The following is a 19,572-nucleotide window of genomic DNA, read 5'->3' as shown; positions in this document are numbered from 1 at the left end:
GGCCTGATAGAGGTGTATAAGATTATCTGGGACATAGATAGGGTGGATAGGAAGGCATTTTTTCCATTAGTAGAGGGGTCAATAACCAGGGGGCATAGAGTTAAGGTAAGAGGTAGAAGGCTAAGTGGGGAGCTGAGGAGAAATTTTTTTGAGGGTGGTGGGAGTCTGGAACTCACTGCTTGAAAGGGTGGTTGAGTCAGAAACTCTAGTAACATTTAAGAACTATTTAGATATTCACTTGCGTTGCCGTAGCCTCCAGGGCTATGGACCTAGTGCTGGAAAATGGGGTTAGTGTAGTCAGATCTTTGTTGAGTGGCACGGACACGATGGATTGAATGGCCTCCTTCTGGGTTGTAAACGTCTATGAGTCTATGAATCTAAGTTATGCTAAACCTGTATCAAACTTATTTAGACCACATTTGAGTGTGCTGAGTGCAGTTCTGGCCACGAAATTATAAAAAGGATATAGAGGCACTGGAGAAGGTGCAGAAGATTAACAATGATGAAATCAAAGAAGCGTGGGTCTATACATGAGGAAAGAAAGGACAGGCTGGACCTCTTTTCTCTTGAAAAGAGACTGAGGGGTGACCTAATATAGCTCTTTAAAATTATGAAAAGCTTTGATAACGTGGATACAGAAAGAATGTTTGCTCCTGCTGGGAAGAGCATAACTAGAAGCCTTGAATATAAGATGCTCACCACGAAATCCAATTGGGAATTCAGCAGAAACTTCTTTAGCCAAAGAGTGGGAAGGCTGTGGAACTCACTACCACAGGGAGTGGTTGAAGCGAATAGTATAAAAGGGGAAACTAGGAAAGCAGATGAGGGAGAAAGGAAAAGAATGGATGATTACAATAGTAGATTTGGATGAGAAAATATGGGCACCCCCCTTCAACACTTAAGCTAGTATATTGGTGACTGCAATGCTGTTTTCTGCTCTCACCCTGAACTGGAAGCTTCCATCAAAGCATCTTCCAATTTACATCTTTCTCTCACCTTCACATGGTCCATCTCAGCCTCTTCCCTTTCCTTCCTAGACTTCTTTGTCCCCATTTCTGGGCATAGGTTATCAACAAATATTTACAATAAGCCCATTGACTTTCACAGCTCCCCCAACTCCACTTCATCACAGGATTACCTGGAAAAACTCAGCAGGTCTGGCAGCATCGGCGGAGAAGAAAAGAGTTGACGTTTTGAGTCCTCATGACCCTTCGACAGAACTTGAGTTCGAGTCCAAAAGAGAGTTGAAATATAAGCTGGTTTAAGGTGTGTGGGGGGAGCGGAGAGAGAGAGAGAGAAGTGGGGGGGGTGGTGTGGTTGTAGGGATAAACAAGCAGTGATAGAAGCAGATTATCAAAAGATGTCAACAACAATAGAACAAAAGAACACATAGGTGTTAAAGTTGGTGATATTATCTAAACGAATGTGCTAATTAAGAATGGATGGTAGGGCACTCAAGGTATAGCTCTAGTGGGGTGGGGAAATGGGAAAAGGGTCAAGAGGACTCGAAACGTCAACTCTTTTCTTCTCCGCCGATGCTGCCAGACCTGCTGAGTTTTTCCAGGTAATTCTGTTTTTGTTTTGGATTTCCAGCATCCGCAGTTTTTTTGTTTTTATCCACTTCATCACATCCTGCTTCCTGTAAGGACTCCATTCCATTCTCCAAGTTTCTACATCTCAGTTGCATTTGTTCTGATGATGCAACCTTCCATTCCAGGGTTTGTGACATGTTTACCTATTTCTCCCCACAGTTGACAGGGATTTCAAACACGTTTATCCCATTTCCTGTACTTATGCTTTCACTCACTTCCCTTTCTCTCAAAACCATGATAAGTCATGGCTACTTTCTTTCTATGGGTTTTCTTTAATGAAGTCCAATGTGTGACACAGGTCTTTTCATCAGCTTTAATTTACTTTACCAGTGTGAGAAATTCAGAATATGATTTAATTTCAAGAATGTTAATTTTCTGCTTTGCCTCAGCAAGGATGCAAAAACATCCCAGTAAAAAATTAGGACCAAAAACCTTGTCTTTCTTGATGTTTAGAACATTATTCTACCATATTTCCAATGGGTAATAAAGAGTAGCAGATTTAGGGAAAGAAGCAGTGCTGCTTTGACCATCCTCAATATTCTACAATTTGCTTGCTTTTTTGTCAGTCTGAACTCCTCTGACAGACTGTAAAGTGATGGCTGAATGCTTGGTGTCATTCGTTATTAGTGACAGGAAACTTTAGGGACTGTGTCGCTGCCTGTTAAGTTTTCATATTAAGATTTTAGAAGTTACACTACAAACCAATGAGACTAGAACAAAAGCATTTAATAAATTTCATGCTGGCTTGGAAAATTAGACCAAGTTAATGCACTATACCACTTTCATACAGCCTTTTGTCACTGACAGAAATAGAACACACACACACATAAACAAATTAAAGAACACCTCGTGTATCATAGGCCCACCAATTCTCAAAATCTTACACATGATCAGCATCTCAAATCCTCCTGATTGAGAATTCCTGCCTGGGGTCAACTGGGAGCAGGTGGGATCAGACCTTTGTTCACATAATTAAGACCACTCATTTGCAGCTGCCAAGGAAAAAGGTACAGAATTTGACCCCAAACACAACAGTAAAAGACATCCTGTAATTCTACATAATAATAATAAAATAATTTGATGTACTCAGGCATTAGGGCTTAAATATAAACAGATGAAACTTAGGAAAATGATCCCCAAAATACTTTAGGAATTCTAAATGCAACAAAAACGGCATTTGACTTACATACTTTTGGTAAAACAGTGGCCCTGTCGATAATAATGAACAACAAAGAAAAGGGTACCAGCAACACACATTAGTCTGCACTATGAGAAAACCAAAGTTTTGTGTGCGCATGGACCATGCCAGTTGGAAATGAACAGGGGCAGGGAAATTTTGCTGGAAGCAACAGGCCCTACAATTAGTTGTGATAATAGAAATAATTCATATTTAAAATGCCCTTTTAAATGCTTCATTTGTTAAAATGGACACAAGTTAAAAAAAAGCCATTGAACGAGCACTGTCCAGCAGAAAAAAATGCATAGACGGAAATAACAATCAGCAAAAGAGTAGGAAGAATGTAGCAGTGAGACTAAATAGGTCCAGGGTTAAAAATGAAACTGGAATTTTGATAGGGTATGTTTGGTTCCCCCTGTGTTGATGTGAATTTAGCATTGAAGTTATAGTGAAGGAACAATCCAAATCTTGATGGAGTCTATATTGTTAGTAATTCTGTAGCTGATGCAATGAAGACAGCTAGCCCATCTCCCTTAGGCAGCTGACTTGTAAATCTCTCATTGCAGGATGTCACTAAAGCTCACAGCTCTAGTTCCACCAAAAGTCCATGAAAAAGATGAGCCCCACATTTGGCAATGGTGTGTGTGCTCAGTCCAAAAAGGTGTTCACCCATAAACCTTGCCTAAGTACAGGCTATTCACAGATTATCTCTGAATGAAGAATCATAAGTTGATGCGCCAAGAAACTGTCAGTGCAAAATGCATTCTTACATACATTTAATTGATGAAAAAAATAAATGTCTCACCGTTTTGGAGTTTTTGGCATCTCTCATGAAGTTTTCAGCTAGTCGCACGTCCTCTTGAACAGTATCTGCACCTGAATATCTCAATGAGTTGAGGTGATCCTGCACTTTTACACACATCCGGTCAATCATCTGTTGACAAAAACAGCACCGTCATCCAGAAGCAAATGTTACAGAGAACAGATTGGACATGAGTCTAGTTGCTTGAGAGTTTCATGTTCACGATCAAGTTATCAGATTCTTGGATTGCCTGGAACTATTTGTCCCTTATAATTAAATTACAAAGACCTAAATAGTCTATTATGCTTTCACTTCCTAGCTAGCTTCCTTTGAATTGAATAGCCATTTCTCTTGTAAATGCTTTATGGATTTGTTCTTCAGTTCATAAATTTCTGACTGTATGCTTCGCGTTATAACCCTGAGAACAGCATTCTTTATATCATTATCCATAACATCAGCTGAGCAAGAAAACGCTGCAAGAAATTTTCCACATAATGGTGTTGAGAGTCAGCCAGCCCATTCATTTTCACTAATTGGTTAACAAATACACAGCTAAAATAAATATCACACCCTTCTTTAAAATTTGGAGCTACTTCTTTGATCACTCCTTGCTATCGCTATCACCCACCACCTGAACCTCAATTAACTCTCATCATTCAATTATCATTCCTTGTACCAATGCTAATTTTTTTTCCCCCTGAAGCACAATCCCCCCAATTCCCTTGTCAAAACTCCATTCTTAACAAGTCTCGGCTGAATTCCTCAATCTTTCCAAATTGTTGTCCGATTTCTAATCCAACTTTGTCTCAAAGATCTTCAAATGCATCAGTGTCATTATACTACCTGCTCAGCTTTTTACCTGTTGCTGCTTGGGTACTTTCAGTATGGATTCCAGCCATCAATGGCAGCCAATGTGACCACTGTTTGTTATCCCTCCTTGACCTCTCCACAGGTACCACCCTACCTCTGCTCTAGTCTACCTTCAAAGTAGTGTTCTCTCACGGTTCCATTCTTGATTTTTTTTATTCTTTCATGGGATTTGGGCATCTCTGGCAAAGCCAGTATTTGCTGTCCATCCTTAATTGACCTTAAGGGGGTGTTGGTGATTCACCTTCTTGAACCGCTGCAGTCCACATGGCATAGGTACGCCCACAGTGCTGTTATGGTGTTCCAGGGTTTTGATCCAGTGACAGTGAAGAAACGGTGATGCAGCTTCAAGTCAGGATGGTGTGTGGCTTGAGGGGGGTGGAAGCTGCAGGTCCTGCTCCCATGCATCTGCTGCCCATGTCCTTCTAGGTGGTGAAGATCAGAGGTTTGGAAGGTGCTGTAAAACGAGTTGCTTCAGCACATCTCATATATGGTACACACTGCTGCCACTGTGCATCAGTGGTTGAGGGAGAGAATGCTTAAGTTGGTGAATGAGGCTGCTTTGTCCTGGATGGTGTCAAGCTTCTTGAGTGTTGTTGGAGTTGCACTCATCCAGGCAAGTGAAGAGTATTCCAACTCACTCCTGACTTGTACCTTGTATATGGTAAACAAGCTGTGGGGAGTCAGAAGGGGAGTTATTTGCTGCAGATTCTCAGCCTCTGACCTGCTCTTGTAGCCACAGTATTTATATGGCTGGTCCAGTTCAGTTTCTGGTTAATGATAATTCCCCAGGATGTTGATACTGGGAGATTCAACAATGGTAATGTCATTGAATGTCAAGGGGAAATGGTTAGATTCTCTCTTGTTGGAGTTGATCATTGCCTGGCACTTGTGTGGTGCAAATGGTACTTGTTTCCAATGAAGTTAGTTCACTTTTTACAATGTTTCCTTTGCATCCGGAATGCCTTTAAGATCCGTTGTTGATCCTGTCATTTCTTTTTATTTTACGTAATGTACCTTAGGGACATGACCCAAAAGTGAGAGATCAGGTTCTGCACGTTTGCTGATGGTACCCAACGCTACCTCTCCTCATAAATTGTTAATTCCAGAGCCACCACCATGTCATCATATTACCTGCTGGTCATCAAATTTTGGACGAACCAAGACTTGCAGCTGCTCAAGTTCATTAAAATTAATGTTACCTTATTCAGCTACTGACAGAAACATCGTGCCAAGTCTGACCATCTTCCTGATTCTTTCAAGCCACTAACTTAGATATGCAATCTTTGATGTTCCGTACAACCACAAACTTGAGTTTTAAACTCTGCATCTGATACACTGACAATTTTGTTTATTTCCACCTGCTGTTTTATACCCAATGCTCATCTGTTCCACTGCCCATATCCTCATTCATTGCTTCATTTTTTTTATCATTTGGATTTTTCCAATTAACTCTTCGCTAGGCTGTTCAACCCTACATAGAAAGCGAACTCATATAGAACTCTTACAGTCCTGTGTCACTGGGATTAAAATTTCAAACTCACATACATATCCCTCAGTCACTGGCTCCAGTCCATCCCTGCAATCTTTTCCAACATTATCTTTCAGTTTGTGCCCTATGTCCCTCTAACCCTAATGGCATAGCCTTTGGTCACCATGCTACAGCACTCAAACGTTGTATCTAAATCTCTGGTTCATTAATCCTTCCCTCCTCATCAAAATGTACCTCAAAATGCCTTTAACCATCTTCTCTTTTACTCCCTACCCTATGTCCATTATTTCCCCTGCAAAACACCTTGGCCCTAAAATGCATTCAACAAATTAAAATTGATATTGAATAATAAGAGAACAAAATTTCACCAGCAATCTAACAAAGCGTGTATGTTCCATTAAAATGGCAAACATCGATTTTCAAATTAGAGTTCTGCATTTTATTATTAACCCACAGGCTTGTCAAAGAATGGACTTCAAGTTGCGATTAAAGAGAAACCATCCATGGCTGAGATAAAAGAACAATTCAAATATAAGTTGCAAAAACAAATACTAGGCAGTCAATTCTACTTTAGTACATCAAATATAAACAGGTAATGGTAGGCAAGGAGGTCAATTAGCTCAGTTGGTTGGATGGCTAGTGTGTAGCTCAGAACAACACCAACAGTGCAGGTTTGATTCCCATTCTGGCTGAGGTAGGCTTGGGGCTTGCCTCCTCGCCCTGTTCCCGTGCTTGGAAGGCAATGGAAAACCACCACTGATAAAAAAGCAGCCAAGAAAATGGCTCAGGATGAAACACTAGCTGACAGTGAGCCAAGGACCTGGCTTCAGGCAGAGCACACATGAATGAAATGAATGGTAGGCAGAGTGTACATGGTTTTAGTGGGCTGCAAGCAAGCAAGAAAGCATGCTCTTAACTAAAAAATTGGATCAAATGTCCTTCAGCATTTTTAAGTTAGTTTGACAGTCTGAAATGCAGCTGTAGCAAGCGACAAAAAGGTTCATCCAACAAAGCAGCAGAGAATATTTTCAAACGTGCTTGCAGACTCCAAATTATTTACTGGCTACAGTCATATGTGACTGCCTCTTCACCTGCTGTGTAGTGCTGGTCACAATGCCCTGTTGTAACCTGTAGGCCTGTTCCTGCAGATACTTCCTGGTTTCATGATTTCGCAGCAGGTAGTTCTCAATCTAGAATGAAGACAAATAATAATTTTAAAAAAGACCTTTTCACAGGATCATTGCTTATTATGGCTCAGAGGCATCAAAACATATCAGGAAAAAATATTGAGACATTCAGTAAAAAATGCATTTCCCTTGTGCAACCACAATAGCTGTATCTGTATAGGAAATGATTGGTTCAAATACCAACCTACCCTGCCAACATGATCAGGGTTCAGAGCACAAGAACAATTTGTTATCATCTAAAAGGACTTACAAAGGACAAGCCGTTCTGTGAAGCAGAACTACTCATCCAGGGTGCCCCTCTTCAATAGCATTTCCCTATTTAGTCTCTGAAATGTCAAGTGCAGTGCCAGCAGAAACTGATCTACATCAGTTGTATTGTTCTTTAACAAATAGTCCATATCTATTTCAGTTAGAAGGTATGACTGTCGTTTAACCAGCCTTCTGGTTTCTATTTGGATCGATTTAGTAATATGCTATTGGTCAGGGCTAGGTCAAGTCAGAGAAACACCTTTCGTCTTTATTAACAGAAGCAGGAAAAACAAACTAATACTTAATAAAACTTGCTTTGAAACTCCAGTTAAGGCTAGCTGTGCATACAAGCATATAAATCTTATCTCAGTGTAGAGTGAAGTGCCGTTATGATGATCAAAGTCTCTACAATGCATACAGCAATCATATACATGTGTACACGCATTATATATCTATATCATTTAACATTCAGAATGGGCCACATTTATTAGGCTTTCATGAAAAGGTTTTACTTCCCAGATATTATATTATTATTCACTTGGATCAAATTATGTGGAATATTTATAGTTACTGCTCTGAAACTATACTTTAGGTCTTAAAAACAATAGCAAGATCAAGTGATAAAATTTGGACAATCAACAAAAAGACAAATGCCAAGTAATCGGTCCGCCGAGAATGAGAGCTGAGGCACAGGAAAGGAGATGAATTTCCACATGGGGGTCGAATTGCACCGAAAGAATGAAGGAGACCATTGTCTAAGGTGATCTAATATTGAAAGATATCTAACTGAAGGTCCTGCCGTGAGCAGGCAATTGTTTCAGTGCAAACTCTCAAAACAGCCCCTAGAAAAGTAAATGCAACAGGAAAATGAAAAGAACAGGGCAGCAGATCTAGAGCAAACTTAACCTGATATCAGTTGACACACTGGGTGAAATTTAGTGGCGGCAACATGGGTCCCACCCGTCGGTTGGAGAACCAGTGGGAGCCCTACATTGCCTTTCCATGGGAGACCCAACGCTATTTTGAGGTTATCAGGCACTAACCTGGACAATGCCTAGCCTCCCAGTGAATTAAGGCCCCAGTTGGACAGTTATCTGCCGCCCGAGAGCTGCTGGCTACTCAGACGCCGGCAACTCTGCAGCACTGCTGGTATTGCACTGGGGCTGGCCCAGGATCGGGGATGGATCATCTGGGGACAGATAGTTGGGGGCAGGATGGAGTTCCCAGGGAGCAGCAAGGGCAGGGATTGGCTTCCTGCAGGCACCCACCCCCAACACACTTCCTGAAGCCTGATCCTGCTAATGGGCACAGAGTACCGCTGAACAAGGGACCTCTTGAAGGCCACAGGCAAAGCCGACAATGTGTGCTGGGTAGCCACCCCAATTGGCAAGCTCCTCTACCACCCTGATTCAATATCAGCTGCGGCGGCAGGAGACCCTTAACTGGCCACTTAAGAACCAGTTGGTTCTCGAGCTAGAAGGTCACGGCAAGCCATCCAGCCCCAAACTTAATTGGAGGGAGGTGGGAATGGGGTGGGATCTCCAACCTGCACACTCCCACCCAATCACATGGTACTTCCATGCCTCTGAATCTGTCTCGGGGTGCGGAGGGGCATTAAATTCCACCTATTGTATGTGCTTGCACAGCAACACTTCAGCATGCAGGCTTTACTTAATGCTTACAGTTTATTCATGAAGAAAATCGCTGGATAGTAAGGTTAGTTCACTAAAACAACTAATGTTGTCAAATGGAAGTTTGGGCCCTATCTCAGACAAAAAGTCAAATTGTCATGGAGTCCGAATTGATTGAACAACAGTGAACCCCAAGAACTTCTTATTTTCTTGCTGAATATATAATTGCTAGAAATATTACTGGCTAGAGTTTATGGAAAATCTTATATGTCTAAATGGAAAAATATACAAAGGCTATCAGGTATCATGGCCCACACTACGCTGTCTCAATAATCTTTTATTCCTAAAGAATTCTATGAAATTCATTTATGAATAACCACACAATCCATTTTCCACTGGAGGCATTTACTTTGACACAAGTACAATAGTATAATGGTTATGACATTGGCCTAACAACTCAGAGGTCGTGGGTTCAACTCTCACCATAGCAAGTTGGGAAATCGAATCCAAAGAATCTGGTCATTTTTGGGCTCGTACAAGGAAAAAGTGACCATTAATTTTTCTTTTAAAAAAAGCACCCCCAATTAGTCCGATTTATGCACTATTTTAGTGATGGATTCTTGATGCCTTCCAAAGTCGCCTAACAATTGCTACTCGAAAAGGTTAACCCACAAATACCTACTCAGGGAAAATAGAGGTGGGAAATAGATGCATATCCAAGAACAATGTAGACCACAAAGTTCATTTGCCCTGATTTTTTGCACATGGGGATCGTGATTCACAACATGTCAACACCAGTTCAAATGGAGATGGACAAGACACAAAATTCATCTGCCCACTTGATCTGAATGATGTTGCACACGCTCCTGCACCTTCAATACTGGTCGCCTCTTCTGAACAAGGGCAGTGTGCTCTGCACACAGCCGAAGGCGCCAGCTGCCTTGTTCCACATCATGAGGTACATGCAAGCCTGCTTTTTCTAAGAGGCATGAGAGCTTCTTAAAGGAATGAGGGAAAAAAAGATTGCTGCAATGGAAATCCTTGTAAACTAAACACCGGGCACACCAGAGAAACCAGTGTGGACCACAGTTCTTGATAGTTTTTGCACGTTTTCCACTTAGATGCCAAAGATTGTCCATAAACTCTAGCCAATAATAATTCCAACAAATATAGTGGCCAATGCAGCAGGAGGAGAAATGCCATGTTCCTGCAGGGAGACCTCGAGAGCTACCCTCAGAAGGGAGTGGGAGCAGGTGGTCACCATCAGCAAATGCATCTTAACATTACATCTCCACAACACCAACTTCACAGGCTGCTAATCACATCACCTTCCCCCACCATCCAGCAATACTCCCCAGCACTCAGGGCTACGCCAAACATCCAGAAGCTCCATTTTGCTCTCAACATGCAGATGCTGCCAGCCTCACATCAATCTCTTGCTGCCTCCATGTGCCACCAGCTACGGCAGGCACATCATTCAAACACAGTATTACAGAGTCACTGACATTCTATCCTCTCTCTTGCAGGACAAGATGACACACAAATGAAAGGAGATCAGAACCATCAGTGGACATCTCCTGAGTTTTAAGTTGGAAAGGGAAAAAGCCTTGCATTTATATGGTGCTTTTCTTGACCACCATACAGGCCTCAAAAAGCTAATGAAGTACTTTTGAAATGCAGTCAATGTTGTAATGTAGGAAATGTGGTAGCCAATCTGTGCACAGCAAACTCCCACAAACAATAATGTGATAAAGACCAGATAATCTGTTTTTGTGATACTGATTGAGGAATAAATATTGGCCAGAACACCAGGGATAATTCCCTTGCTCTTCTTCAAAATATGGGATCTTTTACTGCCAACCTGAGAGGGCAGATGAGGCCTTGTCTCAACATCTTACCCAAAAGATGGTACCTCTAACAGTGTGGCATTCTCTCAGTAGTGAAATTCAGTGTCAGCCTAGATTTTTGTGCTCATGCCTGGAGTGGGGCTCAAACCTAGAACTTTGCGGCTCAAAGGCAAGAGTGCTACCAACTGAGAACAGAGATGGCTCTCTGCAAGCTGTGACAGGGCCCACAATATTTGATGCTGCTGAGAACATTGCAGAAGATATATTTTTCTGTTTTATGGTCCTTTCTCAATGCCCAGTGCATCCTCATCCTGTTAGCTGGCATGATGAACAACCAATAGATAATGTGACCATTATCCTCTTGCTTCTCATCCCATACTTCCCCTTCAGAGTTCCTGCTTTCAAACAACCAAAACTGCTGTCTGCACAGCAGCTAAAGAAGGAGGGAGAGAGCAACAGCAGATCAATGACAAAGACGCCCCATCACTTGATCTCATGCTCGCAGCCACAAGCTCAGACACCAACATTGCACTTATCTTGGAAGCTAGTATAAAACCGGGATCAGCACGTGGCAAGTCACTAGGCATGAGTGGGCTGCAAGCAGGTCATGGGTAAAAAATGGTTTGTTTACCAGTTCTGTAGAGGGCAAGGTGGCAAATAAGTATTGCTGCAGGATCTCAAAGGGGCAGCATGCAAATAGCACATTGAACAGGCATGCACACCAACATGCTGGGTGCATTGGCTGGCCGATCAGACAGCATCGCACAGAGCTTGTCCTCTCTGCAGCCTCTGATCATCTCCCTATTATGCTGCAAACCCAAGGACATGGTCACTGCTGCTCCCATATCTGCTGCAACCTTCATGTGGACAGATCACCTATCTACTTCACAGCTATCTCTGTGAGAATGAGGCACCACTCTCTGGGAAATGCACCAAAACACTTCAAAGAACACTCCAAAGTACTTTCAGACACTTTCCAATACTTACCTGCAATCGGGACAGCTGGCCCTTTAAACACTGCTACTGTAGGGCCCATCCCGCTGCTCAATGTTTCTTTTCTCAGGCATGAGCAACGCAGGTGTTGCCAGGATCTACACTGTCCAAGTTTGGAATCCTGGCCTCATCTCAGCTGGTTAGGTTATGTGTGATGTCAGGATAGTGTCAATTTATTATGTTCAGGTAAGCACAGCGAATGGGGATACGAGTGCTCATATCAATAAAGGGTACTGCACAGGCCATACGGGCAGCAGCACGCGAGTGAATTTCTTGCTCACTGTGTTTATTAAAAAAATTCTCTACTTCCTAAGATGATTGGCAGCAGAGATAATGAGGTTTTGACAGCTCAAATAATGTTTCTGCGCTGTGCATAGATATTCTGCATATATATAAGTAGATGAATATTTAAGAAAATGGTGAGACTCGTTGCCTACAATTCCTGCACAATGTGGGAACTTTAGGATGCTTCATATGTCCTACCACAAGAGCAGGAGATGACTCCAGTTGCTCAAGCTTTGGGTTTTGAGTCACAAGATACGTGGAGGGCTGAAAACAGGGGGAGGCAGCGGTGTAGTGGTATTGTCACTGGACTGGTAATCCAGAGGCCCAGTGTAATGCTCTGGGGACCTGGGTTTGAATCCCACCATGGCAGATGGTGAATTTGAACTCAATAAAAACCTGGAATTAGAAGTCTAACGATGACCATGAAACCATTGTCGGTTGTTGCAAAGACCCATCTGGTTCACTAATGCCCTTCAGGGAAGGAAATCTGCCACCCTCACCTAGTCTGGCCTACATGTAACTTCAGATCTGCAGTAATGTGGTTGATGTCCTCTGAAATTGCCTAGCAAGCTACTCAGTTGTATTAAATCGCCAAAAAGTCAATAAAAATGTGAAACCAGACAGGCCACCCAGCATCGACGCAGACACCAGAAACAACAAGGGGAACTCAGCCCTGTCGACCCTACTAACATCTGGCACCTTGTGCTGTGTCTCACAGGCTAATCAAGCAACTGCTCACGGAATCATAGCTTACAGATCGCCACCATCACCAACCCTGGGTATGACTTGTTCCTGCAGAGGTGGCAGTCAGGGGGGTGTTGTTCAGGGAGTCCTCAACACAGACTTTGGCCCTCATGAAGCCTCATGGCATCAGGTCAAACATGGGCAAGGAAACCTTCTGCTGATTATCAAGTGCTATTTCCCCCACAGCTGATGAATCAGTGCTCCTCCATGTTGAACATCACTTGGAGGAAGAACTGAGGGTGGTAAGAGTGCAGACTTTACTCTGGGTGGGGACTTCAATGTCTATTACCAAGAGTGGCTTGGTAGCATCACCACAGACCTAGCTGGCCGAGTCCTAAATGACATAGCTACTAGACTGCAGCAGGTGGTGAGGTGAGGGAACCAACAAGAGGGGAAAACATACTTGACCTCATCCTCACCAACCTGCCTGCCGCAGATGCACCTGTCCATGACAGTATCAGTAGGAGTACCACAGTACAGTCCTTGTGGAGGCGAAGTCCCCTCTTCACACTGAAGACACCCTCCATCCTGCAGTGTAGCACCACCGCCGTGCTAAATGGGATAGATTTCGAACAGATCTAGCAACTCAAGGCTGGACATTCATGAGGCGCAGTGGGCCATCAGCAGCAGCATCAGAATTGTACTCGAACATAATCTGTAACCTCATGGCCTGGCATATCCCCCACTCTATCATTACCACCAAGTCAGGGGCTCAACCCTGGCTTAATGAAAAATGCAGGAGGGCATGCCAGGAGCAACAACTGGGATACCTAAAAAATTAAGTGTTAACCTGGTGAAGCTCCAACACAGGTCTACTTGTGTGCCAAACAGCATAAGCAGCAAGTGATAGACAGAGCTAAGCAATTCCACAACCAACAGATCAGATCTAAGCTCTACAGTCCTGCCACATCAGTCATGAATGGTGGACAATTAAACAACTCACTGGAGGAGGAGGCTCCACAAATATCCCCATCCTCAATGAGAGAGGAGCCCAGCACATCGGTGCAAAAGATAAGGCTGAAGCATTCGCAACAATCTTCAGCCCTAAGTGCTGGGTGGATGATCCATCTCAGCCTCCTCTAGAGGTCCCCAGCATCACAGATGCCAGTCTTCAGCCAATTTGATTCATTCCACGTGATATCAAGAGATGGTTTTAGGCACTGGATACTGCAAAGGCTATGGGCCCTGACAATATTCCAGCAATAGTGCTGAAGACTTGTGCTCCAGAACTTGCTATGCCCCTAGCCAAGCTGTTCTAGTACAGCTACAGCACAGGCATCTACTCAGCAATGTGGAAAACAGTCTAGGTATGTCCTGTACACAAAAAGCAGGACAAATCCAACCCAACCAATTACCACCCCATTAGTCTACTCTCAATCATCAGTAAAGTGATGGAAGGAGTCATCAAGAGTGCTATCAAGTGACACTTGCTTAGCAATAACCTGCTCACTGATACTCAGTTTGGATTCCGCCAGGGCCACTCAGCTCCTGACCTCATTACACCCTTGGTTCAAACATGGACAAAAGAGCTGAACTCCAGTTGAGGCGAGTGTGACAGCCCATGACATCAAGGCAGCATTTGATTGAGTGTGGCATCAAGGAGCCCTAACAAAACAAGAATCCATGGGAATCAATGGAAAAACTCCCCGCTGGTTGGAGTCATACCTAGCACAAAGGAAGATGGTTGTGGTTGTTGGAGGTCAATCATCTCAGTTCCAGGACATCACTGCAGGAGTTCCTCAGGGTAGTGCCCTTGGCCCAACCATCCTCAGCTGCTTCAATGACCCTCCATCCATCATAAGGTGGGATGTTCGCTGATGATTGCACAATCTTCAGCACCATTTGCAACTCCTCAGATACTGAAGCAGTCCATGTCTAAATGCAGCAAGACCTGGACAATATCCACACTTGGGCTGACAAGTGGCATGTAACATTTGCACCACACAAGTACCAGGCAATGAACATATGCAACAAGAGAGAATCTAACCATCGCCCCATGACATTCAAATGGCATTACCATCACTGAATCCCCCACTATCAACATCCTGGGGGAGGGGGTTTACCATTGACCAGAAGCTGAACTGAACTAACCATATAAATACTGTGCCTAGAAGAACAAGTCTGAGGCTAGGAATCCTGCAGCAAATAACTCACCTCTTGACTGCCCACAGCCTATCCACCATCTACAAGGCACAATTCAGGAGTGTGATGGAATACTCCCTGCTTGCCTGGATGGGTGCAGATCCAACAACCCTCAAGAAGCTTGATGCCATACAGGACAAAGCAGCCTGATTGATTGGCACCCCATCAAACATTCACTCCCTCCACCACTAACAGTGGCAGTAGTGCGTGCCATCTACAAGGTTCACTGCAGAAACTCACCAAGGCTGTTTATGCAGCACCTTCCAAACCCATGACCACTACCATCTAGTCGGACAGGGCAGCAGATACACGGGAACATGGCCACGTGTAAGTTCCCCTCCAAGCCATTCACCATCCTGACTTGGAAATATATCACCCTTCCTTCACTGTCACAGGGTCCAAATCCTGGAACTCTTCCCTAATAGCACTGTGGGTGTACCGACACCACAGGGTGTGCAGCGGTTCAAGGAGGCAGCTCGCCACTACCTTTTCAAGGGCAATTAGGGATGGACAATAAATGCTGGCCTAGCTAGTGACGCCCATATCCCGTAAAATGATTAAAGGACAGCACGGTTGGAACAGCAAATAAACAGTGATGACTGGGGATTCAATAGTCAATGGGATAGACAGACATTTCTGCTATTGCTGACATGATTCTTACACTGTGTGCAACCTCCCTGGTGCCAGCATAAAGGAAAGCACTGAATGGCTATAGAACATTCTGGGGGTGTGAAGTGGAAACACCTAGAAGTTATGCTCAATGTCAGAACTAGCAACAGGAGAAGGAAAGGATTGGAATCCTGCAGTCAAAGTTTCAGGAGCTATGGAGGAATTCAGGTAGTAATCTCTGGCTTACTCCCAGTGCCACTTGCTCGTGAATATAGAAGCTGGAATATAAGGCAAGCGTGTAACCAGTAAAATGGTGCAGAGTGGAAGGCCTTAGGTTTATAGGGCACTGGGACAAGGTGTAAAGGGGAACAGGCTGAAACTTTAGAGGGCCAGGACCTATGCCCTTGTGAGGAGGTTACGAGTGCTCTGGAGTGAGGGGAAGAGAGGGGGTGGAGGGGGAGGGGTTGAACTGCTGGGTTTGTAAGTAGGTAAGTAGGCCTGGGTGGTTAGTTTTTAGTTTAACTTGGCCATTCTTGTATTTTATTCACTGTAACAACGAAGCCAATTTGACACCAATGCATGACTAAAGATGCCATTTTGTATTCTGTATTAACACAATTATTAATCAAATTACTGTATTAAGGTAGTAACCAGTCATGAAACAGATGATTCTACAAGTAGTGACCTTTAATTAAGCTACAATTAACAAATCAATAATCATTAGTTTTCATTTAAAACTTAAGTTCAATCATTGTCAGTCTCCATATCTGTGTGAGAAAGCATAGTTTCACATATGCTGCCCTAGCAGAGTAAGGTACATAGTGATCATGCAGAGTTTGGCCAAATGAATAGAGAAATTATTCAAGATTAGATAGTGCGAAACAGCTCCATTGTATTCCTGGAAAAACTCAGCAGGTCTGGCAGCATCGGCGGAGAAGAAAAGAGTTGACGTTTCGAGTCCTCATGACCCTTCAACAGAACTGTTGAAGGGTCATGAGGACTCGAAACGTCAACTCTTTTCTTCTCCGCCGATGCTGCCAGACCTGCTGAGTTTTTCCAGGTAATTCTGTTTTTGTTTTGGATTTCCAGCATCCGCAGTTTTTTGTTTTTATCCATTGTATTCTTGTCTAAGATACCGAGGCCAAGTGGCTTCTGTGATTAAGAACCAATTAAATTAGCCTAGCAACATCAACAGCCAACTATTAAACTGGATAAAGTCCAACTCTGTCATAGGGTGACAGTCACTCAGGGGTTAAAAGCAGGGGTTCTTTAAGGTTTAGTTACTAGCTGAGTACTAAAGACTCTCGAGGCAAGAACCATGAGTATACCTCCACAAGAGAGATTGTGTCCAAAATGAAGTATTGAGAGAGTTACACTTCAATGGACTGATCACTCAGATGAAGTTGTAAAAAGTCAGTGTCCTGTGTTGTTAAGTACACCTTTTTTCTTTAATAAATGCTTTAAACTTACTACTCAAAGAGTTCAGTTTTTATCTTAATGGTTAAGTCTTGCCCAATCCAAAGCAAATTTATTAAGTCACTTGCAAATTGTAGGCTAATTGGGGTGGCTGAAATCAATCGTGTTGCAGATTTCAAAATCACAGTAAAATCAGATAACAATGTCCTTGCAGGTAGGTTACAATTGCTCTCAGTGCAGGTTTAAACTACTTTGGTGGGGGAGAGACAGAGGGGTACAGTATTAATTGAAGCACGAGAGAAGAAACAAGGTGCAAAGAGGAAAGAGTGAGACATTAGAATAAAAAAAGTTATGCAGAAATAGAAGCCATCAGAGGGGGGAAATACAAGGTATATTAGATTGATTTTGGGTAAATGCACACAGTGTGGCAAATAAAGTTGGTGAATGTTAAACAAAGACTGCAACATGTGATGATGATATTGTCACTAACAGAAATCTTGCATTAAGAAGGGAAGGATTGGGAATACAGTAATCTTGGCTCTATACTAATCAGGATAGACAAGGAAGAAAAAAAGAGTGGGGTGGCAGTATTGATCAAAGATCACCATGGGATTTCTTTTAGTGCTTAAAAACACATGCTGTGCTGGGTTATTTTGATTGTTTAAGTTGCATTTCTGGATAATTTGGAAGCTCTTAAGTGCAAAAAATAGCTGAATTAACAGAAGTAGACTTGTATAAGTAGCTACTATCAAGCTACTATTACATCATAAATTAGGGAAATTAAATGTAGCAATAATTGAGCAAATGGTTTCTGATCCTCCCTTTGACAAAATCCTACCCAAGGCATAACGTTCCTTCAATATATATCACTTAGCTTTACAGTCATAACACTTAATGGTGACGACAGTACTCTAATCAAATAATAATTTTTTGTTGGTTAAGCTGCCAACTTTATATCAAAGATATCTTTGCTTATAGAATCTTTGCAAACTGCTATCCATGTCGTACTACTTCCATCAATATCATTGTGTGGAAAATATTGTGAACCGCAGGGCAAAAATGTTCACTTGCCAAGATTACCATATCAAATGGCAAGTAGGACTAAGTTGTTTGGCATACAGAAGGAAATGGTGGGAGAGATGTTCTACCTTTTGTAGTGCTTCCTCTGTTTTTTCTGGATTGGCTTTCAATGCTTGTGAGGCATCATTGACAGGAATAGGCATAAACCTTAAAGTATAGTTCCTGTGAATAAAAAGCGGAGGGTTAATATCAATCCATCCTTTAACATTATGGACTTGCTGCTTTTCTTAATGATAAATATGTTAAATCCAGACTATAATAATAATAAAAACAAAAAACTGCGGATGCTGGATATCCAAAACAAAAACAGAATTACCTGGAAAAACTCAGCAGGTCTGGCAGCATCGGCGGAGCAGGAAAGAGTTGACGTTTCGAGTCCTCGTGACCCTTCAACAGAACTGTTGTGTTGAAGGGTCATGAGGACTCGAAACGTCAACTCTTTTCTTCTCCGCCGATGCTGCCAGACCTGCTGAGTTTTTCCAGGTAATTCTGTTTTTGTTTTAAATCCAGACTAATTGGGGTGGCTGCGTAGCCAAGTGGTAAGCCTCTCCTTAACGGTAGCACTCTCACTTTCATCAGAAAATTGTGCATTCAAACTTGAAGACAGAACCCACCTTCAGTGTGGTATTGAGGAACACTGCATTGTCAGGTTTGCTGTCTTTTGGATGAGATGTTTAAAACAAAGCCTAAGCTGTTTGCTCAGATGGATGCAAACAAACCCTTCACATTTTAGAAAAGCTCTGCCTGGCATCCTGGCCAACATTTAATCCTTAACTCACTAAAACAGTTTATTTGGTCATTCGTTTCATTTTTCTTTGTGGGTCCTTGGTGTGTGCAATTTGGTTGTTGCATTTGTTGACATAATAACTGTGACTACTCTTCAAAAGCAATTTGTTATCTGTAAATTGCTTTGTGAAAGGGGCTATACAAATAAAAAGCTGTTTCTTTTTCTTTGTGCTTGAAGCTTAGCATATTTTACCAAGCCCTTGAAGTTTGAAGGAATGTTGCACTAGGGTCAAGAATTCTAAATAAAATGTAACAAGAATCCAAAACTCTTTCCTTGGAATGAAAGTCCGCAGTCTGAAGGAGAGGTTCTGAACTAAGATTGAACAATTTCAGTCCAGTTTCCAGCACAAAGCTATTCATGTAATTGAGTAGAAGTTGGACATGATAGTGTAATCATAAAGATGGCTGTTGGACTACTTGTTCCTGATTTTAATCATTTCACCATTTGTGACCATGCCTTCAGTTGCCAAGGTCCTAAGCTCTGGAATTCGCTCCCTAAACCTCTCCTGTCTCACTTTCTTCCTTTGAGACACTCTTAAAACCTACCTCTTTGACCAAATTTTTGGTCATTGCCCTAAAATCTCAAGCGGCTAGGTGTCATATTTTATTTTATGCCTCTGTGAAGTGCCTTAGGAGGTTTTCATAGAAATCACAGAATTGTTACAAGTGCAGG

The 19,572-nt window shown here is 42.6% G+C and overlaps 1 protein-coding gene across 4 annotated transcripts in view; it reads right to left on the bottom strand.

The window, feature by feature from the left end:
* LOC121276286 (F-actin-uncapping protein LRRC16A-like) overlaps nt 1-19,572 on the bottom strand; it is a 417,343-nt gene that overhangs the window by 101,995 nt on the left and 295,776 nt on the right. For all 4 annotated transcript variants that reach the window (XM_041184533.1, XM_041184534.1, XM_041184536.1 and 1 more), the window contains exons 23-25: nt 18,182-18,275; nt 7,022-7,120; nt 3,575-3,703 (exon numbers count right to left, since the gene is read on the bottom strand). In XM_041184533.1, the coding sequence (XP_041040467.1) occupies nt 3,575-3,703; nt 7,022-7,120; nt 18,182-18,275 (322 nt within the window). The remainder of the gene's footprint in view (nt 1-3,574; nt 3,704-7,021; nt 7,121-18,181; nt 18,276-19,572) is intronic.

The sequence above is a fragment of the Carcharodon carcharias genome, chromosome 3, assembly GCF_017639515.1.
Source record: "Carcharodon carcharias isolate sCarCar2 chromosome 3, sCarCar2.pri, whole genome shotgun sequence".
Classification (NCBI taxonomy): domain Eukaryota; kingdom Metazoa; phylum Chordata; class Chondrichthyes; order Lamniformes; family Lamnidae; genus Carcharodon; species Carcharodon carcharias.
This window is presented reverse-complemented; position numbering and strand designations above follow the sequence as displayed.